Below are 25,349 nucleotides of genomic sequence, written 5' to 3'. Positions count from 1 at the left end.
TAGGTAGAAATAGATTTGTGCGGCAATCTTAACTCTAAAATAAAAATATTAGTAATACAAGTGAAGTCCAGAATATCCACATAGATAATCCGACATGCCACATCGTTTTCAGTTTTATTGATATAGATTAGAGAAATTCGCATAAACCATGAAGTATTAAAATTAATATTCCCTCCGTCCCGGACTACTTGCACTTATTTCCTTTTTTGGCGTCCCAAGTTATTTGCACTCTTTCCATTTTTAATAAATATCACCTACAGCCGCAATTGTTGACTTTGCTATACACTCATTCTTTAATCTTCGTGTCGAAAAGGAAATGTGCGAGTAGTCCGGGACGGAGGGAGTACTACTACTAATATATACCACCATCGTATTAAAAACCAAAAGATCTAAATGAGCCTAGATGTTACTAGCACTAGCACTAGCACACATAAAAATAAGGTCAATCACAATTCAAACCAAATAAAGCTCATCTCATCACCTCTAAGGCCAACCACAATAGAAATAGCCCAGCAATAGCTCAGCCATAGTCTAGTCACTGTCACATCATCAGCATTAAAAATCCTCCTGCCACATCATAAATAACCCAGTCATAGCCTAGCCACATCATAAATAGCTCAGCCACATCAATAGCCACATCACTGAATAGCCCATCTCATCACCACATTAATTGGTCTGTCGCGTGGCCCACGCTCACCGTGTCGACACCAAATACTTAACCGCGTCAATGCCATATAAAATACGAAAAGAATTAGTCTTTTTTTTGTGATAAAAAGAATTAGTCTTTTTTTTGTGATAAAAAGAATTAGTCTTTCAATCAACGACTTACTAATACTTGCTTATATAAATTCAACGGTTGATCGAAATTTGCTGCGAAAAATTGAATCCATAAATATTTACCGGAAAACCAAAGCTGACTATCGGCGGTAGAAGCCTCACAGGTTAGTAAAAGATTGCGCAATCGTAACACCGATTTATTTTATTATTGTTACTTGATTATTAATGGATTTTGAGTAATTTGTTCGATTAAGTTTACTGGATTTAAGTGGCGTAAATTTTCAATTTTTTTTTTCTTCTTCAGGGTTTGTTTAAAGGCATAATTTTTGCGAGGAATTAGTAGAAGTAGTTTTGGTAAATAAATCGCTAACGATGTTTACGCGGATTTTTGGAAAGCCTAAGCAAGAGACAAATGCTCTTGCAACACTAGATAAGTTGAACGAGGTATGATGTTTGATCTTGTGGTTTTTAGATTTTTGTTTTTGTTCTGTTTTGTTCTTCGATGCTAAACTGTGTTGTTTATCTGTAAATAGTGATATCACTCGCTGTGTATGAGTTGATTCTCTCTGTGTGATCTCTTAATTGTTGAATTCCTGGATAACAGTAGCTGAATCTAAATTGTTTTATGTCCGAGTTCACGATTTTAAATTCTTTAGTACATTGGAAAACTTTTGTTTTTTTTTTATGAATTTGGCTGGTTTTGTTGAATGTGAACAAATGTCGTTCTTCCTCCGAGGATTTGAGGAATCATGGGAGTTGATTTTATTGTAACCAATGCCAACAAAATTGATGAACACACAATGTAACAATTCGATGAACTTGTTTTTCCTTTCCTGATGGTTTTGTTCTCCCACAATGAGAAAAGTTCATTGACGATTGTGCGCCCTTAGTTGTTTTGCTCAGGATGGAAAACGGGAAGTTTCTGTAAAATCGTTCTTGAAATGATTTTCGGCTCATTCTGGCATTTTATTGCTGCTCCATTCAGACATTGTTAGCCCTCGAGAAGAACAAGAAAAGTTCCACTTCCTAACGATGTAAATGTTTTGAAAAGCATAACCACTTCTTATAACTCAAAGATCACTTGTTTGATCACTTTGTGCTTCTGTGGAGAGAATCCACATGTTTTCTTGGCACCCCACATAATATACAAATCATAACTCGCTCTCTCTAGATGTGCTTAGTGTTTACTTAGGTTTACCTTTACATAAAAATTATAATGATATGTTTCATTATTGATGTTGGTATTGGAAATTCATGATGCGTCAATATTGTCGTGTTTTAATTGTACAAGTGATTAGCAGTTGATCCCACTAGGTGACCATAGTTCCTGGCATATATTTCAGGGTCATTCAAGTGTTTATTATTCAAATGTTGAGCAGCTATTGTCATACTCATTCAAGATGTCCACATTTCCTTTTTAATTTGTTCCATCCAAGACATCCTTTTTTTATATTAAGAAGAAAATTTGTCTTTTCTCTCTTAAAATATAAAACACTCAACTGCTTCTTTACTATTTAGTTTAATACACTCACAATTCCACCTAAAATCCCATGCCATTCAAGAAAGTGGCCATCTTGAATGGGATGGATGCAGTACCATTTTTTCCTTTTTTTTCAATTTATATTTTAATATAGTGCTTTCTAATGTTTTAAACATGTCATGCCCTGCAGACTCTTGAAATGCTAGAGAAAAAAGAGAAAGTTCTCTTGAAAAAGGCTGCTGGGGAAGTTGAAAAAGCCAAAGAATTCACTAAAGCTAAAAATAAAAGGGGTATGATTTAGTCATCTTATGTTTTACCCAGTGGTTCAGCTTCCTTGAATCTTTGAAATTTAAGAATGTTATCTTTGTGTCTTAGCCATGCTTCTGGAAAGACGATCCCTCGATCGACACATTCCTAGAATAAGCTTTTAGAGGTCATACATCATAATCCACTGAAAATTTTACTTATAATTTTGGCAAAAGGTTGAGCCCCCTTCTTTGTTGATTATACGTTTAAAGAGGCAGCCAACTTTAAATACTCCTACTTAGCCAACGTTTGAGAGAAATAATTGAAAGTTTGATTTTTTATCTGTAATTCGTTATAAAGCCCAGGTACAATCGTTTGCTTTCAATATCATAATCTAACCTTATTTTAGATACCTATTCTTTCAGCAGCAATCCCTTTTCGTTCAGTGTGTGGTGGTGGTGGTGGGAGGGGGGAGGGGGGGTGGTTATACATTTTAGACTATCAGGACGTAAATATTTATTATGGAGGTTTTTCTTTGCCATATAGTACCTGAAGTTTTTCCTAAATTATGCTTATAGTAGTACTATTTATTATTCTATTGTACTTTGTCTATAGCTGCTATACAATGTTTGAAAAGGAAAAGGCTTTACGAGCAACAAATAGAGCAGCTGGGGAATTTTCAGTTACGCATTCATGATCAGGTGCTCTTAATATGATTTCATGTATTCTATTTGCCTGCAGCTATGGTGCTCTCTTTAGTCGATTTAAAACAGTAATGCACCTTTATTGCAGATGATAATGCTAGAGGGAGCAAAAGCTACAACAGAAACTGTCGATGCTCTGAGAACTGGAGCTGCTGCTATGAAAGCCATGCAGAAGGCCACGTAAGTGTACTGATTGCAAATTCGATTGGGACTATATAGGTTGAAATTGTTCGTAGATACAACACCCACGTAATCGAAATATAAGGTCTCTCTCTACTGTGAATTTTAGAACAAGGGAGAGAAAGAAAAAGAATATTGAAAAAATATATTATTTGATTGGAATTTAGTTCAAGTGATTTGCTTGGACAGACCTTGAATAAACATCTTGGCCTCAAGCATGTAGAGTTGTCATTTTCACTTAAGTTCTGTATTCTGTTTGTCTAGGAATATCGATGATGTTGACAAAACGATGGATGAGATCAACGAGCAGACTGAAAATATGAAACAAATTCAAGAAGCATTGTCGGCACCAATTGGTGCAGCAGCTGATTTTGATGAGGTATTTCCCTAGTTATCCTCTTTTCGTAGTTTCTAATTTGGGAAGAGGTCTCATTTTTATTAATTTATTCTGCAGGATGAATTGGAGGCTGAGCTTGAAGAACTCGAAGGAGCTGAGCTGGAGGAACAGCTTCTGCAACCTGCAACGACAGCCCCTGCTGCCCCCATTCGAGTGCCTGCTGGAAGGCAACCAGCAAACAAAGTTGAAGATGAAGACGACGAACTTGCTGAATTACAGAGGGAAATGGCCCTTTAACGAGGTCTCTTTTCTCACCTATGTCTTTAACATATTTGTTTTTTTGGCTACCCTCGCAGCCTCACTTAAGAAAACGATTTCAGTATGTGTGTGTGTGTGTTTAAAGATGCTAAATAAGGAAGATAAAGGGCATTCAGAAGGCTACTTCGACATCAGAAATAGGATGCTCTGAAATCAATTTAATAAAGAATCAACTCGCATACAATTTTGAAACAAATGCTAAAGAATGAATTGGCCGTCGTTTATGCAAATCTTTGATGTGTTAGTTGAAAAAATGGCTTCTGGTTTTCTTTATGCAGGCGGGAAGGAATCATGGCACGACGTCGTATAAAGGTTATGATAGTTTCAGCTGCTATTCATGGTGTGCATTATATGTCTGAACAAAGGCCTAACTGTGCAATTGAGACAATCCATGTTTGAAAAAAATAATATATTCCCTCATCTCATTTCATCCCTCGATAACTCCTGTTGGTTAACTCTTCTTTACCTTTTTTTTAATGTACCACACCGTTTTGAGGCTAAATATGGATTTTGAGGCTAAATCCTAATCCCTAAACCACACAACAAATACTTAAAGAAAGTACATTTAAACTATTTATACTTATAATATTCTGGAAGTGTTCAAAGTCAAATTGACTTGGTTCTAACATAGAAGGATTAAATATATAAATAATGTACTACTTCGCCCCATAAAAAATTAATCGCTTCATTTTTAAAAATAGAAATTCTTTTATTTCTTCATTTCCCTAAAATAGAATTTCTCCATTTTAGAAAATCGATCTCGCAATCCACTAACACTAATTCTATTATTTTTTCTCTTATTTTTTCTTACTTTACTTATTTTTCTCTTCATTTCTCTTACTTTACCAATTTTTAGGGTTTAGGGTTTAGGGTAAGTTTCATTTTCAGGAAATAGAGGGAATATTAATTTAAATAGTACTCTGTAAATTGTACTATGATTGTAATAAATACTCCATCCGTTCCATAATACGGAGTTGTGGAATTATTTTGTCATTTTGGTACGTTCCATGGTAAAGTAGTAGAGTCATTTACCTTTTCGGTAGAAGTCAATACATTTTTTCTCACTTAATTTACTCTCTCTTCATCTATCTACCTTTTTCATTTCCTACTTTATTTTTCTTTTACTTAATTCACTTAACGTGATTTTTCTTAAATCGCGTGTTGAAAAGAAACGCTTTCACTACTATGGAACAAATATAGTAGGAGTTAATGAGGTGATGGAATCCTGAAAAGAACGGGGTTGGAGCATATTTATATGGCAAAAAATGATCATTCCAACTAATCTGATTATTCCACCTTGTACTTTTTAGTACAGTTCGATTTGTAAGATTATATTTTAGAATTAAATATGTATTGTGTTTGATTCAAAAGATTTAATCTCATAACTTAATCTTAAATGAATAATTATGTGATAATTAATCATAATTACCTCTCTCCAACTAAAACAATTACAAATTAATCTTAGATGGATTTTCCATGATAATTTGTCAAGGCAACCGAACGACACTTTTTGAAAAGTTCGATTTGCAAGATTGTAACTCATGATTAAATATGTATTGTATTGTATTATATTTAGTTTATAAGATTAAATCTCATAACTTAATCCTAGATGAGTAATCTTATGATAATAAATCATAACAATCTCCTCTAACTAAAATAATCTCATAACTTATCCAAGATGAATATAACAATTACTCATGTCAACCAAACAACACCTTTATTTTATTTTATTTTATTTTTGTTAAACATCGGATATGTCAGCATCTCTTTCTCTCTCTACGCTATCAATTCCTTTTCCGAATAAAATTTTCTTTGCATATTACTAGTAACAAAACAGCCAAATTTATCATTTTTGAAAGAAAAAAAATGTCTTTGAGGTGGAACATTCAAATAGATGGGGCAGCAACTGTGGCTGATAAATTACAATACAAGCGTTAAATGTGAATTGATTAACACTTTGACATATTGCAGCAAGATCTGCCCCTCCGTTGCCAACTGCGTTACGCCCCTACGGGCTACACACACTTTGACATATTATTATTATTAGTAGTAGTAGTACGTATTAAAATAAGGTTGATGATTAAAAATGCCAAACTCGAAGAGATTCTTGCTGTTAAGTGGTCCAACAAATCCAACATAAAAGCATTCCCATCCGTGCTCTTGCTAACGAGTACGGATGTGAGCTCGGACCCACTTTTACTCCATGCTCTTAAGCAAGAGCACAATACCCACATCCGTGCTCTTCCGCAAGGACAAGCTCAAGGGTCCCACCATTCTATTATTCAATTTAAATAAAAACATTTCCACAAAATTAAAATGCATTAAAAATATCCGAAATCTATTACAAATTACAAAAAAAATAAAAAGTACATAAATAAAATCCTAAAAATTAAAAATTACATATGAATGAGAGATGAATGGTAGATAATTTGATGTGAAAAATGGATGATTAATGTGTATTTATAGATGATTTTGGGAATAAAAAAATCAAAAAAATTCCAGAAAAACGGTAAAAAAATGGTCATATTTTTGGGAATCTGATATTTTTTTTTTGGTATTATTTTCGATTTTTAAAAAAATAAATTTCGAACGGAAATGTCATTGGCCAATCAGAACGCGCCACGTCAGCTGCTCGCTGGCCCAGACGTGCTCGATGCATTGAGCAGCGCCGCGCCAGCGACAAGAGCGCAGCGGCGAGCAGGTGGTGCCGCGCCGTTGGCACGGACGGACGGGTGTCCACTCACCACTGCGGATGCTCTAAGTGCATAACTGCATATGCAAAATTTGATAGGAATCATAGTTTAAAACGAAAGGCCAACAATAACCTAAGAAAATCCCGTTTTTCATCAACTTGAAATCATTATTTCTCAATTTACCTAAGTTGGACTTAAGCACTTGTAAAATATATGTTGTGTAATCAGATTAGATTTGCGATGTGGACCTTTAACTGCTAAACAGGTCCCAATCGCCGTTATCCTTTACTTATTTTAACTTTTAAAATAATCACATCATCACTTTCATTATACAGTTTTTATGATTTTATATCAAGAGCTATTATTGTTATGACTCTTATTATTATTAATAATACCTCGGCGTTCTGATAAACGATAGTACTAATAATTTAGCTCATGGTACTACTCAATTTCATTCCGATATACTGTAGTAGTTGGTTTCAAAGCTATATTTTGCAATAATGGTATTTTTTATTTTAAAAGTTGAACTAAAAGCACTAAGGGTATGTTTGGGAATATGGAATTGGAGCTATGGAATTGGAATTGAAGTCTTCAATTTTAATTTCATTGGTTGGTATCACAAAAATGTATAGAATTGGAATTGAATTATAATTCCAAATTTTACAATTCCATTATTTGAATTATATATCAAAAGTAGAAAATTGGAATTACAAATAGTCATAAAATTAGATAGCTTCACTACCTACTACACACATTTCACACGTTTCACACACTATACACACTACACACACTACATGCATGCAATTCACACACTACACACACTACACACACTTCACACACTACAAAAATTTCACAAATTTCACACACTACACACATTTCACACACTTCACACACTACACAAGTTTCACACATTTCCCGCATTACACACATTTCACACACTATACGCATTTCACACAATGCACAAATTACACACGTTTCACACACTACACAAATTTCACACATTTCCCGCATTACACACACTTCACACACTTCACACACTACACACATTTCACACACTACACACATTTCACACATTTCACACACTTCACACACTACACAAATTTCACACATTTCCTGCATTACATGCATTTCACACACTACACACATTTCTCGCATTACACACATTTCACACACTACACAAATTTCACACACTACACACACTACACACATTTCACACACTAAACACATTTCATACACTACACACACTAAACAAATTTCACACACTACACAAATTTCACACATTTCACAAAATACACATGCTACATACACTATACACAAAATACACATACTACACACATTACACAAAATACACAAACGATACAAATTTTACACAAAATACACACACTACGCACACTATATCCAAAATACACACACTATTCACAAACTAAAATTTTAAATTTGGTTCAGTTTAAACTTTTGGAAAATTTCAATTTTTCGATTCAGATTGGAAAAAAAATCTAAAACTGAAAAAAATTCAAAAGTCAGATGCTTGAAATGTGTAAAATATGTGTAAAGTGTGAAAGTGTGTGAAATTTGTGTAGTGTGTGTAATGTGTGAAATGCGTGTAGTGCGGGAAATGTGTGAAATTTGTGTAGTGTGTGTAGTGCGGGAAATGTGTGAAATTTGTGTAGTGTGTGAAATGTGTGTTTTGTGTGTGAAGTGTATGAAATGTGTGTAGTGTATGTAGTGTGTGTAGTGTATGTAGTGTGTGTAGTGTGTGAAATGTGTGTAGTGCGGGAAATGTGTGAAATTTATGTAGTGCGGGAAATGTGTGAAATTTATGTAGTGTGTGAAATGTGTGTAGTGTGTGAAATATATGTAGTGTGTGAAATTTGTGTAGTGTGTGAAATTTGTGTAGTGTATGCGGTGTGTGTGAAGTGTGTGTATTATGTGTGTAAAGTATGTGTATTTTGTGTGAAGAGTGTGTGAGTGTGTATTTTGTGTACAATGTGTGTGCACAAATTATTCAAATTCAATTTCATATTAATTACTTCACTTTACCAAACATAGGATTGGGAATTGAATTAGAATTCAATTTCTTTCAATTCAATTCCAATTACACGTACCAAACGGAGCCTAAGTTTTTTCATGTTATGAAAGATGCAATGAACGATTTCATATATATTTAATGGATGCAATGAAATTGAGCTTAAATAAATAATTAAAGTACTACTAATATTAATTTTAATGGATGAAATGAAATGAAATAAAAAAAACTAGAAGTATGGTCTCCTAAAAAGAATGTTAATTCGAAAAATGATTTTTATTTAATGAAAATATTTGAAAAGCGATTGCAGCGGCAACGCCACATGTACAGTACCACTGTTGAAATATGACCGTTGCTATATTACACCAATAAAAACCAAAAACGTACCTCCTCTTTCTTCTCTCTCTACAAATTTCAAATCATTTTGAAGGGTTCGTATCTCTCTCTCTCACGTCCACTGTGTGAGGTTTGTGTGTTTTCCCGGAGATGGCGATCGCGACGGAGTCTCAACAAGAGGAGCACAAGGTAGGCGATAGAAACCTCTCTATTTGCAAAAATCTGCAATAAAAAAAATAAATGTTAGGGTATGTTGTTGGATTATTTTTTGTCCTGGAATTTGAAGAATTTCTAAAGTTCGATCTTCTCCTTTTTTGTTCAATTTTTTTATAGATTTATCTTGAAATACTATTCTGATTCATTTTTTTCTTTTTGATGAGATTTGGTTGTCTCAATTCCTCTTCCACCTATTTTTAGTGTTTTCATCGCCTTCGGTCTTTAAAATGTAATTGGATATGAAATGATCCATGTATCGATTTCTATATATTAAAATAAAGGAAACGAAGAATCTGCAATCTGAATTCGAAATTTTCAACAACTAAAATTCTGGGATAAAACCTCTGTATTCCCGAGAGAGATAGAAATCATGTGTCTCAGTGTCTGCATTGTGTTTTCGCAGCATAAAATGCCATTTTTTATTGTATGAGCAGAATATACCTGCTTTGTGGTGCCGTTTTCTCGATATGCTTGAATGCGATAAAGAAATTTCCATTTTTCTACAGAATTCTTCAGCAAGCACAGCAGCAGAGGGAAAGAAATGGACCTTAACTGACTTTGACATCGGAAAGCCTCTTGGCCGAGGAAAGTTTGGACATGTATATCTCGCTAGAGAAAAGAGGGTCAGTGCTGTTTGAATCACTAATCTTTTTATATTTGTAGAGCTTAGATCTAGCTTACTTCGTAGTTGTTTCACTTTGATATGTATCCCTTTATGTGTTATAATCAATAGCTTTAAAAACTAAATTGGAAACACAAAATTGGCTGTGCCTTATTATGTACCAGGGCTTAGAACTTAATTATGTTGATCATTGTTTGAAGCAGAGCAACCACGTTATTGCGCTGAAGGTCTTGTTTAAGAGCCAGCTGAAAGAATCTCAGGTTGAGCACCAGCTTCGTCGTGAAGTGGAGATACAAAGTCATCTTCGGCACCCCAACATACTACGACTATATGGCTACTTTTACGACCAGGTAGCGAGCATTTCCATAGTATATGTTATGACTTGGAAGTAAATGTTGCCTGGACCTAAGTGTGAGATCATCAACTGCAGAAACGAGTTTACTTGATTCTGGAATATGCTGCCAAGGGAGAGCTCTACAAAGAGCTGCAGAAGTGCAAATATTTTAGTGAAAGACGTGCTGCAACTGTGAGCTATCCTCTCTCTTACAGTCTTTATATATTACTAGTATTATGAATTGAGATCAGATAAATGCTCCATTTAGCTTGATGATTTTATGACTTGTCTCGAAGAAATATAGTTCTCATTGTACTTTTTCAACATGTTACAGTATATTGCTTCATTAGCCCGAGCACTCATATATTGCCACGGGAAGCATGTTATACATCGAGACATCAAACCAGAAAACCTTTTGGTTGGAGCACAGGTCACTACCACTCATGCTTGGTAATTGAAAGAAAAGAGCTGCAGCCTTTCCATTTTGACACTTGTGTTTCCAAAAATTTTCAGGGTGAGCTCAAAATTGCAGATTTTGGTTGGTCTGTCCACACATTTAGTCGTAGGAGGACCATGTGTGGCACTCTAGATTATCTTCCACCTGAGATGGGTAAGCTATTTTTATGCAAGATCCGGTGTTAAGTAAGCGAATGTAGATACATGGAGAAAAATCTTTCTTTAACAAAGTATCCTTATATTAGTTATTGAGTCATGCCAAATGTTTAACGCAGTGGAGAGTGTGGAACATGATGCGAATGTAGATATATGGAGCCTCGGTATTCTGTGCTACGAGTTTCTCTATGGATTGCCCCCCTTTGAAGCAAAAGAACATTCAGACACTTACAGAAGGTAAAATCCACGATCTTACAAAGTCCATTTCGTATATGCACAGTACTAATCTGCAATCCACATGTGTTTTTGTTTTGTGTAGAATTGTCCAAGTAGATTTAAAATTCCCCCCAAAGCCGATAGTTTCTTCAGCAGCTAAAGATCTAATAAGTCAGGTAAGTTAGCCCAATCATGCTTACATCAAGTTTTATGCTATGTCCCAAGTTCATCAAGCTCATATCTAGTGATGTTTCTAAAATCTGCAGATGCTCGTCAAGGATTCTTCTAAGCGTCTGCCTCTGCACAAACTGCTAGAGCATACGTGGATCGTGCAGAGTGCTGATCCCTCCGGTGTTTACAGGGGCTGATTGATGCTGCTGCTGTAACATTTATATTTCTGGCCAATCAATCATCTTATACCTTGATTAGCATTGTAGATTACATTATCTCTGTTGTTAAATGTAGATGAAAGCGATATAATATGCATTCCATTCCCTCTTTCTTATACATACATGTTGGACCTTTAAACGATTGACAATAATTTTACTATACAATTCTATTCTGAGTTCAAATAATTATTATTATGGGTTATGATATTAACAGCAGGTAAAATATTACCTATGCAAACTGTACGATGCTTCTTATTATTGACACTAATTTCTATTCAGAGAGTTCAAATATATTTAATTGAGTAAATTACTGAAAAAATCACGAAGTTTAATCAAAATATGGCACAGTTTCAAAAATTAACTGCTAATATAATAACTATCACATTTTTCGCGATTGTACCATAAACTTTGAAGTCTGATGTGGCAGCCAAAAATAGAGGTTCACAAAATGTCCGAAAAATATCACTCAACCAATGAACAGATGAAAAAACTATGCAAACTGTGTATTTGACAGAAACAGAGTGAAATTTCAGCTGCTAATTTATCAATTACTAACATCAAATACTACTCAAACGCTAAATCTACATAAAACAAGATAAAAAAAATACAAGACCTTTAAACTATATATAGCTTGAAGGACTAATCTTATTGCTAAAGTAGTTAGTGTACAAAGTACTTTCGAGTCCCAAACGTTCAATATATGAATAACTTCATGAGACAATAAATCATGGCTTCGGGGTGAGGCATCCTAATAGACCGGTGACCTTGTCATCTGTTCCTGGTTGACCTGATCAACCCAATATTATGCATAACTCATACATCGGAATGTGGAACAAACGATTAAAAATTGCTGCTAAAAGGAAGTAGTCAAGAATCAAGTGTTTTTTGTTTAGTTTATACCGGTTTCTGTATTACCTGCACTCGAAACACTGGCACATTTTGGACCCTGGAAACTTGGTTGATTGGTGGAAGAAAGAAGCCTAGCCCACATCCTGTCTGTTATGACAACCTTGTTTTGCTTTTCAATAATACGCTGCAAAAAAAAGACATTTTCCATCACGTTTGTATAGTATCCAGCTCGGAGTATTTAGGTTTTGGTAGGATTAGCTTCCTTAAATCTACGTTAATATAATATAAGAAAAAGAGGAAAACTCAACAGTTGACGTGTATTCAGAGCCTCATTTAAAAATCAAATGGATCGAAAGAACTAAAGCTGCATGCAAGATCCATAGAAATCCAATTGAGCAATGAGTAATACTGAATCAAAGGTAGACCGACCAGTGTATGCATCACGAAGATGATTTGAAAACCTGAAATCTATTTTGAAATTAAATCACTTAGATTGAAATATTTTTTGTACTGTCACTTACATTGAAGGGAATGTATGTATGACGGCCATTAACAAGCCCACTTGTGAAGCCTGTGTACCCTGCCATTGCCCCATGAACTGCGCTTTGAGCAAGGAGTGTGCAATAAACATTGTCGGATGCATTGCTAGGAATAGCACGGATCATGTAAGTTGGATCTGCATGTAATCTAGTTTAGTGCCACTATTGTAATAAGGATCATATGAATTCAATACAAGTGCTCTAACCTATATACTTTAGAGTGACTGGCATTGTCGCTTGCTTCGCAAAATGTTCCTGTCAAAAGAGATAAGTAGCTTAATAGAATTTCAGTGGACACTATCATTATGTTGGTTTAGATAAAGAAAACATGATCAAGTACAAAAAAATAACAATGGTTATTGCTTCCCACCAATGACATAACCTTCTTCATGCAGGTCTTTGACATAGGACAATAATAAACAAGATCAGTTGGATAATTAAAATTGACTCCCATCCTTAGTGTTCTGATCTAGAATCTACTTTATTCAGGCCTCCATTAGAGTATTATAACTACTAGGGCCATCGCCATTTTCTTGGAAATGCACTCTAGAGTAACCAGCTTTTTAATGAACATCATGGAATATGGACCAACTATCTCCATAAATCTTTCCAGATATTATCTGGCATGCTAATATTATTTTCATATGATCTAAAAGCCAAAAGGCCAAGAGATTTCTACGGATAATATTTGGTTAAAACATTAACTATATGGGATTGCAGGCCAGTGTCTCTACATAAAACCACAGTGAGGGCGCCATAATACATAATGTGTGACGACGGCAACATCAGATTATAAGTTTAGTGCTAACCATCTTTTTCTCTCAAGACAATGCAAAATACTTATTGCATTTGAAAAAAGACTTTTCATGTGAATTCCATTTTAGCTAATAGAAAATATACAAGGAAGAAAAAATCACCACTGAAACTTAGCATCAGTATAACATGGAGTACCTTTATTCTTTGAGCAATCCACAACCCGACATCCTGAAGCAGCTTGTTTCCTGAAGCATCTTCTTCATTTTTGGTTACAAGAAGCTCCTGTCCTGCTCCTTCAGCAACAACAATGACCATATGCCCATTTTCTTTGAGTTTTTTCTCTATATATTCAAAAAGCCCCCCTTTTCCTTCAAGATAGAAAGGCGATTCTGGAATCAAACAGCAGTCCACATCTCGGCTCGCCAAAGTAGCATGCATTGCAATAAAACCTGCACAATGAATCCAATTATTTTGGAAGAAAGTAAAAATTTTGTGCCGCTATAAAAGAAAATACAGGGGAACAGATTGTAAAAATAGTAACTTATGATAAGTACTCCTCACTTTTTGTTTGTATATGGACCTCAGCTATTTGTAAGCTTATACAATATACTTATTTCTTGCTTTACATATTACAGTAAATGTGATCTGAAATATCGTGCAAAGACCTACACTAGACTGCAATTAAATTAGAAAGTAAAACCCTTTACATCATAACATTTCTGATTTTTCAGTTGTATACACTCATCTTACCACTATAGCGACCCATTAGCTTCACCATGCCAATTCCATTCTCTGCACTATCTGCTTCAACATGTGCAGCATTTATGGCACGCTGAGCTTCTTCTACAGCAGTATCAAAACCAAATGACCTATCAATAACCTGATAATAGAAATCAAAGGGAGTTTGTTAGAAATGAAAAGGAACAATGATCATTTCCATCTAGCAGAGAGAAAATCAAAAGAGGTAGATGCGGTGTGCCTATGATAAAATGTGAGGGATGATCCATTCAACACAATATAGGTTCTCTTTTTTCTAGTGAAATTTCTAATAGGTTGAAACACATTTCAAACATGGAACTGTGGAAGACAGCAGATCCTCCATGCAGATTCGAAGACCTATTTAGAGGGGCATATGAAAAACTAACAAACTTCATTCCTCGCAGTTAAGCATGTAATTTGATACTAAAAAAATCAATATGAAGAATAAGGTAAAAGGAGTCCATATAATAGGATGTATGATGACTGATACCGGAATGTCATTGTCAATTGTCTTGGGGATACCCGCCACAGCAACTTTTAGACCGCGTTTTCTGATTTCCTGCCAAACAAATTAGACATGCTAAGCTCAAGAACATATGAACTGGGAGAGTTGTGGCTAAAACAATTAAGCCTATCCCCTGAATAAATTACCTCATAGATCACATTTGCTCCTCTTAGAGTGCCATCTCCACCAATAATATAAACCTGAGCCAATAATACTGTTCATTAGAGCCAAAAATACAGCTTATAAAAAGCCAAGCATCAGCAGTAAATCATGTGAAGGATTTAAATTCCAGAAAGAGAAATCTCAGATTGTTGATGTGTCAAGTACAATCTGATACATGCCTGATTAATTCCACGGTCCTGAACGCTGTCAACAATCTTTGTGGTATCATGGCCACCTCGAGAAGATCCAATGATTGTTCCACCACGCTTATGTATGTCATTACAAAGCTTTGGTGTCAAATTAATTGTATTCTTTGAATAAAAACCCCTGTAGCCTCCCTATGAAAAGAGATGCCACCATTGTCAGATTATAAAGAAACTGCAATGAGCAATTATAAGACTTTGGCACTCTTTTGAACCACTATGTCTTATGAACAAAAAAGATGTGTTCCATAAATTGGACTAACAAAGATCCATCACAAAGATTAAGATGTAGGTCTGACAGGTCAAAGCTACACAGACCTCGAAACGGTAAACAGACATAACGATACAGATTAGGCATTCTTAAACAAACTATCCTGGGATACAAAGAAAAGGCTGATGGTTCATGACCAAGTTTCATGATATCTAATAGATAAATAGTAAAGATGCAATAAATTCATGAACAGCCAACACACCTCTATTCCTAGGACTTTGGTGACCCCATACATATAATCAAGGCTGTGTACAATTTCTCTGATCACCGTGTTAAGCCCAGGACATAAACCACCACATGTCACAATACAAGCAAGTACGTCATCTGATGCAAAATAGACCTGCGGACATCAGTGAACATATACCATATTTATCTTTAAATTTCCTAAAAGAAGGGTAAAAAAGAAGAAGAAAAAAAGGTTTGATATACCTGTTGACGAGGTCCAGCTCGCCGAAAATGTACCCCTCGTGGAGTATCCTTGTGAACAACCATCTGTTAAATACACCAAGCAAGCATGAATGCACTAAGAATGAATTACTCCGAGTTGACGTGGAAGGTTAATGTTTATTATCTCCAAAAGGTTGGATCTCTATATCTCCCAATCTCCCAGTCACATGAAATTCAATGATAATAAGCCCAGGGACTCTATTTTTCAATTCTTACATTGTTAGAGAAATCTTAAAATTTAAATTAAGACGCCTTTTAGGACTTTTATACTCCAGCCTTGGAAAACATATAACAAAATCAACTTCAGTTCCAAGCTGCAGATTTAAAGCCAAACCAAAAAGGATAAATAGAACTCCGGACTTATGATCCTGGCTGCAGGCTACAACATACCTTTTCAGGGACACTATCATCCATGTCAACAAAGTATTGCCTGGAATCAGAGGTAACCGAAAATTATTATTAGCTGTCAATATAAAATAAGTACAATGCTGCGAGAAAGTAATGAAATCCACAAAAGAAAGTTCAACTCACTTAACCACTGAGTATGCAGGATTGGAGCGTAGGGGATTTGGATAAGTCTGCAACAAATGTTCAAGCACAAAAATTAATTAAAAGAACAAAGGAGCTAACACTAAATTGAAGGAAAAGGTACAAAACAATAATCAAATTATTGACACATAGGACAAGACTCAGTTAGTCCTCCTAGTCTCCTACCATCTTCTCCATTTCCAGAAAGACTGTTTAAACAAATCCATGTATGCTACATTAAATGAGAACTATTTAATTAAGAACACAAAAAAAATCCAAATAAAGCCTTGGTTGTGGAAATAAATAATAGACAACTTTGAGCAGTCTTTTTCTAAACGTCAAGGTGAAAAGGGAAAGTCTACTCATTCAATGCATCCATGAAGCATATTTATCAGACTCTTATCTACTGATAAATTTGACAGACACGTACCAAGGAAATAATCAGTTAGGATCTACGTTTCTTCATAATTCCAACAATCAACTCCTCGTTCACATTGTAATGTAAAATGAAGCTAAACAGCAGAACTCGATGCCTTGTTTCTTAGTCTTAGATGCACATATAATATACACAAGATTTATCTACGACTTGGCGGATGCAGTAAGACGCATGAGGATGACCCCCGCCAATCAATTTTTAATTTCTTTTTAGTCTTACTTATTCTTATAGGATAGCTAAAACGCTCGAAATCATGTGCAAAACTCGAAGTGGCAGTGAACGGAAAAAGACATTGGTCGCTGAAGACTGAAGACAATGCAGCATTGGCTTAATCAAACTTCTAATCAGTGGAGCCCGCAATGAAAGTTTCTAAGTTGGCGCTTTCCCACAAAACCATGAGTTTTTTGCCTAAAAACTCCGACCAAAAAATGATCTTGAGTGCAAAACCGCCAGGCACAAAATAAACAGTACTCGGTCCAAGTAACATCATATAATCAAAACATTAGAATTAGCAAATGCAAAATAAAACATTTAAGCAAAACACCTCACGCATCCAATTAATAGAATCGCACTGCGATTCATCAAACTAATCAGATAACCCGAAAAATCGACTCGCTGGTGCGCACACATCACGCACGGTAAAACATTCGACCATAAACGCAGCTTACCTGAAGATCGGAAACGTAATCGGACAAATGAGGGACATCTTGGATAACGTATCCGAACTCTCCTTCAACCACCTTCATCTGAAAATTACTCTGCGAGTCCATAATCTAGCGATCGCGAAAAACAAATCGACGAGAAAAAATGGTGTAAAAATAAGGTAGATGTGAACACAGTAAATCTGAATTTTCACTGCGGAATTCTCCGATTAACGGCGATCGAAAGGCGAAACCGAAAAAATGAAAATCATTCCCTTGAATTCAGGGGTTAATTATGAAATTCTTCCAGACAGCTGATTATGCAAAACAGGTGGCGGTGTTGTTGAGTTGAGTGGTATTGAACATGGACGATTCTGCTCTAATCGAATTCCATTGAAATTTGGAGCCAGCTGCGTCATGTTAGAATAGAATACTTCAATAGTACATGCACATTTTTAAAAGTCAATAAAAAAAAGGTAAATAGAAATTTAATGAAATAAAATAGTCCCTCTATACTCCCTCTATTCTAAGTACCATAGTCAATTTTTTAATTTTCTGCATTCCATAATAAAAGCATCCACAGTGGGGCGGACGAGGCGGACGTATAGCCATGCGGACGATTGCAGGCCTTCGACCAGGCATCGTCCGCGGTATCGTCCGCCCCACCGTGGGCAACGCAGACGATGCAACGCGTTTTCCTTTTTTTTTAATTTTTCAAAATTTATATATATACCCCACAATTATACTTCCTTTCACTCTTCCATTCTCTATTTTACTTATAAAATGAATCCTGGTGATTACTCAAGTCCGAATAGTCCGATGTTCGGTAGTGGTGCACGGTAGCCGGGTACAGACCCCTATGAATACCGGCCCTTAGACTCCAACACCCAGTACGATCGCGATTTCAGTACGGATTCGTACGGGCTGTCAGACATGGAGTCGTCTCTCGCCCGTGCCCCCACCCCACCCCGCCGCGCCTCTGGCTCAGCCACCAAGAAGAAGCGGAACAGGTAAAGCGCCCAGAAGTTGCCGCTTCCGGAGAAGAATGAAGAGTTCGCCCCAGGGAGGACGAACTACAACCCGGATGAAACCATCGTCTTGACGAGGTGTTGGATTGATATTTCAGAGGACCCAGTGTTTGCCAACAACCAAAAGCAAATCGCGTACTGGGAGCGCATCGCTGATCACTACAACGAGGCCAAGCCGCCGGTCGCCTACAAGCGCCATAGGGAGCAGCTCCGCAAGCACTGGGATCAGGTGAAGAAGCAGGTCAATTTGTTCTCGTCGGAGTACGAGAAGTGCTTGAGGGAGAAGGGCAGCGGCGAGAGTTTGACGGATGTCCGCGATAAAGCGGTTGTATTGTACATTTCATTATACGACGATTTCAAGCATTACAACTCCTGGCTCCTCTTGAAGGACAAGCAGAAGTTCCAAGGAGGGATTATGCCCCTATCGGCTGCGGCGAAGAACACCGCCGTCGGTGATTATACGAGCAACGACAGCGGCGCACCTCCGATGGACCTCAACCAGCCGATGCACGAGGATGAGAGTTCTGGCACACCTATGTCCTCTCGGCGTCCCATTGGCAACAAGGCTGCCAAGAACAAGGCAAGGCGAAGGCGACATCCTCACAGGCCCCCGCCCTGGCCCCGACTCCGACCCCGACTTCGGCTGCGGGACATGCCTACGCGAAGTTGGTGGCGGCCGCCAACCGGAGGAGGTTGTTGGACACGCACCACGCCCTCAGGCAGTGCGAGGACCCGGGCGAAGCCGAATACCTCATGTGGATGATCGATGATCTGCGCCGCAAGCTGGGAATGATGTAGAGTATACTCTTTTTATTATCTGTAGTGAACTTGTTTTTTATTTCCACTCTTATAACTTTTTTTAAAAATTAAGTAATGTAGGATTTGCCTTTAAATCGTAGTGCTTTTTTATTATTTTGCATGACATATTTGAAAACATAAAATTAATTAACAAAATAGTAGTTTAAAACTATAGGGCGGACTTTATGGCGTCCCACTGCAGGTGGAAGGATAGGAGGATAGAATGATGATGTAGCAGAGCATAGGGCGTCCTATAGGGCGCCCCATTGTGGAAGCTCTAATAGATGCATTTCATGTTTTTAGTAAAAAATAGGAGTAACACATTTTTTGCTCTTACTTTTCCATCTCTCTTAATTTATTCTCTCTACCTTTACTTTATTATCATTTTATTTAATAAATTACACACATTTTTCTTAATTTTCTTACCGTAAAATGTCTCCACTATTATAGATCAGAGGAAGTATAAAACATTTGATTTTCAATGCGAGATTTTATGCAATGTTGTATTATGAGTACAAAGTAAGAGAGAGAAAATGAGAGATATCGTTGTTTTCATTTTAAAAAATAATTCATTTTTAATGAAACAACCCAAACAAGAAAACGTTTCATTTTTAATGGAACATGGAACAGACGAGTAATATTAATATAGTGAATTGTGGATGTGTTTTGGCAATTAATTTTTATATAAATTGACGAGCGACTACCATAATACATTGAGAGAGAAATCAAAAGTGGCTATACATTATTCTTTTTATTAAATAATTATTTCAAACTCTTCAAAATATGGTACTATATATTGTTTTAAGGAGCTTAAAAAATGGAGAATAATGTTTTAGAGCTAATTCTTTCTCCAATTAGGGAAGGAGTTTAGGGGTTGATTTCATTTTATACACTCATTTTTCCTATCGTAAATTCGTAATCCAATTAATTGATTATAATTCATGTTTTTCCAGAGTTGATTTAGAAAGGAAACTTAGAGCATCCACAGTAGGCGGACTATCGTCCGCCATTGTAGCCATGCAGACGATGGCACATCCATCGTCCACGCCCTATGCTTCGTCCGCGGACGATAGGCCTTCGACCGGGTATCGTCCGCCCCACTGCGGGCAGCGCGGACGATACCGCGACGATGCAACGCGTTTTCCTTTTTTCTGATTTTTTTTATCTATTTAAACCTCCATTTCTCTTCCATTTCCCACACCAATAATTCTCTCACATCTATCACTTCCCCCACACACCAATATTTCACTCCCTATCTTTCTCATTAAAAAAAGACCCAGCGATGACTGGAGTACATCGGAGGGCATTACTCGGACCTTGACTAGGGCCTTATTCGATTGCGTTCATGAGGCTGCGGCGGAATGCTTGGCCGAAATGGAGCGCGAGCGTGAAGCGGCAGAGCATAACATGATAGTCGAACACGAAGGTGGAAGAGTCACTGATTGGGGCGATGATGAAGGTGGATCTAGCTCCAGCACGTCGACTCCGCCCCACGTTCGAGGATTACCGATGAGCTTCAATGAGGTTCTATCTAGACAGGCCTCAATGCGCAACCAACAAGACCATGCTCAGCTCACGAATGACATGATTGAAGAAGTTTGGAACCGTAACCGCCATTGAGAAGTTGTAGTTTTTTTATTTCGTACTGTAACCTTTGAACTTTCAATGAAATGAAGTTTTTTTTTTTAGTGTTTTAAATATACAAATAAATAAAATGCTTAAGACGGACTTTAGGGCGGCCTATAGGAATCCCACTGCAGGTGAATTGGTAAGACGGAGCAGCATTTTATCCTCTTATGATTTCGTAGATGTATTGTCAATTTTAGTATATTTACCTGGTTAGTAGTGGTAATTACTAATTAGTATGTTTAACCTAAAATTTATTTTCTAGCAAAATATTCCCAAGTGTGCTATTTTTGTGGGTCGTTATTCATGGGCCTTCTGGCCCATAGAAGCAGAAAGAAATATGGGCCGACCAATACATTCTATCAAACTCATAGTTACGTCCTTTAAAAGTAATTAAATTGTACTATACCCCTTTAAATAAGAGTATTTTCTACATTATTATCTCTGTTACTTTATTATTTCTATATTTTAACTATTTTTTTTATTTTTATAAAACAAGTACAAAAAAAAATAAACGGGACTCCTATTCGTGAATGAACCTATTCGTGAATGAAAGGAGTATAATAAAGTACTAGTATATCTAACGTATATTTTTTGGTTGTTGTCTTTTTTTTGTTGTCTCATTTATAGACAATGTTTCAATTCAACAAAGATGAGATAGATCTTACTATTTGTCTAAATCAAATTTTGTTTTCCCCCTCCTTGGTTTTTTCTAAAATCAGTCATAACCTATTTTTCTCCGGTTGCGTTAGCATGTTTTAGTCCCAACATCTGCAATAAAGTCATCCCAAAATCAGCCTCAACTTATCTATTCTAACACGACAAATATTTCAATCTATCAATATATAAGGCAAGTTTTGACAGTAATAACATAAATGCTATTGTAAATATTTTAAAATAATTAATTGTTACTTCCTCCGTTCCTCACTGAATGAGACATTACTTTTCGGCATTGGTTTTAAGAAAATAGAGTTTTGTTAGTTAAGTGAAAAAAAGAATAAAATAAGATAGATGAAAAAGTAGAAAAAAAATCAGAAAGTATAAACAACAAAAATGACTCATTTAACTTTAGGCATATTAAAAAGGAATATTATGACTTACTTAACAAAAGACAGAGGGAACTATTTATTAGTTAAATTAAATTTCTTGAATAATGATTCATTGTAATAAGCTGACACGAATTTCTTGAATTTTGTAATTAATTTCCCTCTTTCTTGATATAAACATTGCAATAAATACTCCTAGATATATGACGTGTATTAATATTTTTCCGGCATCTGTCATGGTGCCATTGCCAATAGCTTGAATGCAAAGTGATAAAGAACATGCATCAATCAATTAAAAATTCAAATAACAAAATAAATGGACTTACTACATAAAAATTGAGCTTTTTATTAATCCGTTACTACAATTTGGCATAGTTAAGCATAAAATAAAAATGGTCGAGCCTAGACCTAGGCCATAGGGACTAGGGGAATCCCTACATGCTACAATTGTATCCATCTTCTCAGCTGAATCCACCACGTTTAGAGTCTTTGAAATCGGGATATTGGGAGCTTCCCTAACTCATGTCAAAAGAGAATTATTACTCATGATGTTCATGATTAAAGACTCGAGATGAGAAGACAAAAATTTCTAATGCTTTATCAAGAATTTCCTCTCTGTGCACTCAATAGTTTAATGCCTCATACAAGTTCAGTATCCCTTCAACATCGTTCGTTATTATCGACTCTTCAAAAGTTCTTTCTTTGTTCTATTCTATATGATGCTTAGTGAGTTAACTTGAAGATATAATAAAATAGATAAATTAGTAGAGAATAAAGCAAATGAAAAAATAAACTACAAAATTAAATTACTAAAAAAGTATAAGAAAATTTCTCATTTAATAAATAAATGAGAATTCACAGTTTCAAAATAATGCGAATAGAAAATAAATTAGACACACGAATGTGACACTAAGTAAAATGCAGCTTTTAATTATTTTCCTTGTATCGAAGAAAATAATTAATTGCCATATCAACATTGGACTATGCTTCACCTCATGGCTCAAACAAAAGTATTGGCATATACTTTCGTGTTTAGTTGACTCTATTATATGTTTAAACCGATTTACATAATTAATGTTCGGTTTTGTCTTAATTTCACCTTTTATTAGCTCTCAATTTGTTTTAAAACACAAGAGAATGGTTGGAGAGATGTACTAGAAAAGAAAACTACTATATAATGCTGCAACAATGGGAGATGTTGCAACACTTGGAACAATTACTCCAACAAGATTCATATCTTGTTCATGGAGTCCCATTTCCATGTTGAAGAAATCTCCTGCACGTCGCCTTCGTTTCATCCATCTTCACAATCTTCCATACTTCCTCATCGCCGTGTATTCTATGTAGGTGTCGTCGTTAGCTATTGCAGTGAGTTATGGAGCATCGACAATGGATTACACTACTAGCACCAAAACAAAATCAATTAATCGTATTGTTGCCATAGTAATCTTTGTGTTTGTTGTCACGCTTTATTCATCTTATTCTTTCCCGATCTTACAATATTTTACTTGGACCGTAAGAAAAGAATACAACGGTAGGAAGATTCTTTACCAAACGCATTCTCTATAGAATTACCCAACTTTTGGAAACTAGGGGATGTTTGAGAACCTAGTATTCATCATTTTTTTAAAAAATTTGTTATTTTGATTGCTCCAAATTTATTGTACTTAATCTTTTATTCAATATCTTTCTAGTATGTAATATTCCCTTCGTTCCCCAAAGTTTATCCCATTTTACCATTTTTGTATGTCCCACAAAGTTTCAAGTTTGTACCACTTCAAATCTTATAAAAAAATAGACATTAAATACAGCTTCAATCTCCTCAACGTGGGACCTTTATTTCACTATACATCTTCATTTAATATAAAGTCAAACAATTTTTTAAAACTCACGCTAGATCAAATTGGGACAAACTTTGGGACACGGAGAGAGTAATAAAATCTAATTTATTTTTTATGAGAACTCTAAATATACTACTACTCCGTATAATATTTAGCTTTTGTAACAGGCAAACTAAATGGTGTAATATGGTTTAAACCAGCTTGACTTTTTTCTCGTCTAATATGCTTGAAAATATTTGATTTTTTACTTTTAATTTATTACTACAAAATAGTTTGGTCCCGTCCTCGATTTTATCTTTGTCTTTGGTGACCTGAAATTTCTTCTGTTTTTTTCTTCGAAACTTGGGATCTATTATTCACCATGCTCCGGGTAAAACGTAGTAATTCATTTTTATGGGATTGGAATGTGAGAATGAAAATTATGAATACTTCCAAAATGTGTGCTCTATCTAATGTAAAAAATAGCATTATTGATTAAATTTTAATGATAAATATTAAAGTAAACGTTGTTTAATTCTTTACATGGTATTTGAGGATGGATTGTTTGGTTTGACAGTTTTTCATGGTTTATATTTATTGCAGTATTTCTGTTGTAATACACGGCCGTAATATACATGGATATATTTTAAGAATAGTAAAATATTAGTATGAAGATTCACAATATTTATTTATTTTATTTACTACACAAATCAGATGCACTATTGTAAAAATTCATTCAACTTATAAGATCTCAAGCAATTATCCAGTTATTTAGAGCATCTCCAATGCCGGACGTCCGCGACGGGCGACCGGGACGTCCGCCATTGTGGCGTCGAAGGTCGGATACGGACGTCCCGTGAGGACGTCGGGTGTCCTCGGACGTGCGGGCGACGGGCGGGCGGACGTCCGCCATTGTGGAGTGGGTCGGACGTCCGGGTCGGACGTCCAGTAATTATTTTTTTTAAACTCTATATATACGGCTCGTTGAACTTCATTTCATTCGCACCACTTGTGTTAACAAGTTTCTCTCTTCTTTTATTACAAATTTCATTTCTACGTAATGGAGAACGATAGGACTATGTATTTTTCTTTTTTGAATGACTATGTATTTTGTTTTTTTCTAACTATGTTTTTTTTATGTTTTATGACTATGTATTTTTGCCCGTATTTTGCTTTCCCGTATTCTGTATCAAAATTATAATTCCGTTTTTACGTAATTACATTATTGTAATTTTTTATTGCGGGAAGTCCTAGTGGAAAGGGCGATGGGAATGGCGGATTGTGCAGGGGATGTCCTAGTGACGTGGCAGTGGGATGGGAAGTCCTAGTAACGTGGTATGAGGTGTTTTTGGGATGTCCCAGTAGATGTCCGAGTGGGACATCCGCCCACTGGAGATGCTCTTAGGAATATTTACTATTTTTAGCAAAAAAAACTGCATGAGAATTAGG

At 35.8% G+C, this 25,349-nt stretch overlaps 3 protein-coding genes across 5 annotated transcripts; 2 read left to right on the top strand and 1 right to left on the bottom strand.

Annotated features, from left to right (window-relative positions):
• Positions 1–780: 780 nt before the first annotated feature.
• LOC121807020 (vacuolar protein sorting-associated protein 32 homolog 2-like) lies at positions 781–4,483 on the top strand. The gene is made up of 8 exons (XM_042207205.1): positions 781–941; positions 1,082–1,221; positions 2,448–2,547; positions 3,119–3,204; positions 3,296–3,387; positions 3,652–3,766; positions 3,842–4,025; positions 4,321–4,483. Exons 2-7 carry the CDS (start codon positions 1,150–1,152, stop codon positions 4,019–4,021), a joined length of 645 nt encoding a protein of 214 aa, XP_042063139.1. The 5' UTR covers positions 781–941; positions 1,082–1,149; the 3' UTR covers positions 4,022–4,025; positions 4,321–4,483.
• Positions 4,484–9,170: 4,687 nt separating this feature from the next.
• On the top strand, positions 9,171–11,672 carry LOC121806950 (serine/threonine-protein kinase Aurora-1-like). Its single transcript, XM_042207130.1, has 9 exons — positions 9,171–9,286; positions 9,820–9,936; positions 10,139–10,285; positions 10,366–10,461; positions 10,604–10,699; positions 10,783–10,879; positions 11,001–11,118; positions 11,201–11,273; positions 11,364–11,672. Exons 1-9 carry the CDS (start codon positions 9,248–9,250, stop codon positions 11,463–11,465), a joined length of 885 nt encoding a protein of 294 aa, XP_042063064.1. The 5' UTR covers positions 9,171–9,247; the 3' UTR covers positions 11,466–11,672.
• Positions 11,673–11,926: 254 nt separating this feature from the next.
• Positions 11,927–18,015, bottom strand: LOC121806379 (ATP-dependent 6-phosphofructokinase 6-like). 3 transcript variants are annotated; one of them, XM_042206395.1, is made up of 14 exons: positions 17,610–18,015; positions 16,509–16,555; positions 16,368–16,407; positions 15,960–16,022; positions 15,733–15,870; positions 15,236–15,394; positions 15,041–15,094; positions 14,880–14,948; positions 14,381–14,510; positions 13,826–14,079; positions 13,081–13,129; positions 12,857–13,011; positions 12,402–12,519; positions 11,927–12,264 (listed from the first exon to the last, which is right to left on the bottom strand). In XM_042206395.1, exons 1-14 carry the CDS (start codon positions 17,709–17,711, stop codon positions 12,212–12,214), a joined length of 1,431 nt encoding a protein of 476 aa, XP_042062329.1. In that variant the 5' UTR covers positions 17,712–18,015; the 3' UTR covers positions 11,927–12,211. The 3 variants fall into 3 exon arrangements, with proteins under 3 accessions (XP_042062329.1, XP_042062331.1, XP_042062328.1); XM_042206397.1 differs by having other exon boundaries at positions 11,927–12,258; XM_042206394.1 differs by having other exon boundaries at positions 11,927–12,273; positions 17,610–18,014.
• Positions 18,016–25,349: the final 7,334 nt, after the last annotated feature.

Source organism: Salvia splendens, chromosome 6, assembly GCF_004379255.2.
Source record: "Salvia splendens isolate huo1 chromosome 6, SspV2, whole genome shotgun sequence".
NCBI lineage: Eukaryota > Viridiplantae > Streptophyta > Magnoliopsida > Lamiales > Lamiaceae > Salvia > Salvia splendens.
The sequence above is the reverse complement of the archived record's forward strand: the minus strand, read 5'-3'. Positions and strand labels throughout refer to the sequence as shown.

Coding starts and splice junctions, on each gene's coding strand:
- LOC121806379 (XM_042206394.1), bottom strand. CDS start 17,711: ATGGACTCGCAGAGTAATTTTCAGATGAAGGTGGTTGAAGGAGAGTTC. Junction 16,556..17,609: donor ATTACGTTTCCGATCTTCAG/GTAAGCTGCGTT, acceptor CATTTGTTGCAG/ACTTATCCAAATCCCCTACG. Junction 12,274..12,401: donor TGCCAGTGTTTCGAGTGCAG/GTAATACAGAAA, acceptor TGGGTTGATCAG/GTCAACCAGGAACAGATGAC.
- LOC121806950 (XM_042207130.1), top strand. CDS start 9,248: ATGGCGATCGCGACGGAGTCTCAACAAGAGGAGCACAAG. Junction 9,287..9,819: donor CTCAACAAGAGGAGCACAAG/GTAGGCGATAGA, acceptor ATTTTTCTACAG/AATTCTTCAGCAAGCACAGC. Junction 11,274..11,363: donor CTAAAGATCTAATAAGTCAG/GTAAGTTAGCCC, acceptor TAAAATCTGCAG/ATGCTCGTCAAGGATTCTTC.
- LOC121807020 (XM_042207205.1), top strand. CDS start 1,150: ATGTTTACGCGGATTTTTGGAAAGCCTAAGCAAGAGACAAATGCTCTT. Junction 2,548..3,118: donor TAAAGCTAAAAATAAAAGGG/GTATGATTTAGT, acceptor CTTTGTCTATAG/CTGCTATACAATGTTTGAAA. Junction 3,767..3,841: donor CAGCAGCTGATTTTGATGAG/GTATTTCCCTAG, acceptor TTTATTCTGCAG/GATGAATTGGAGGCTGAGCT.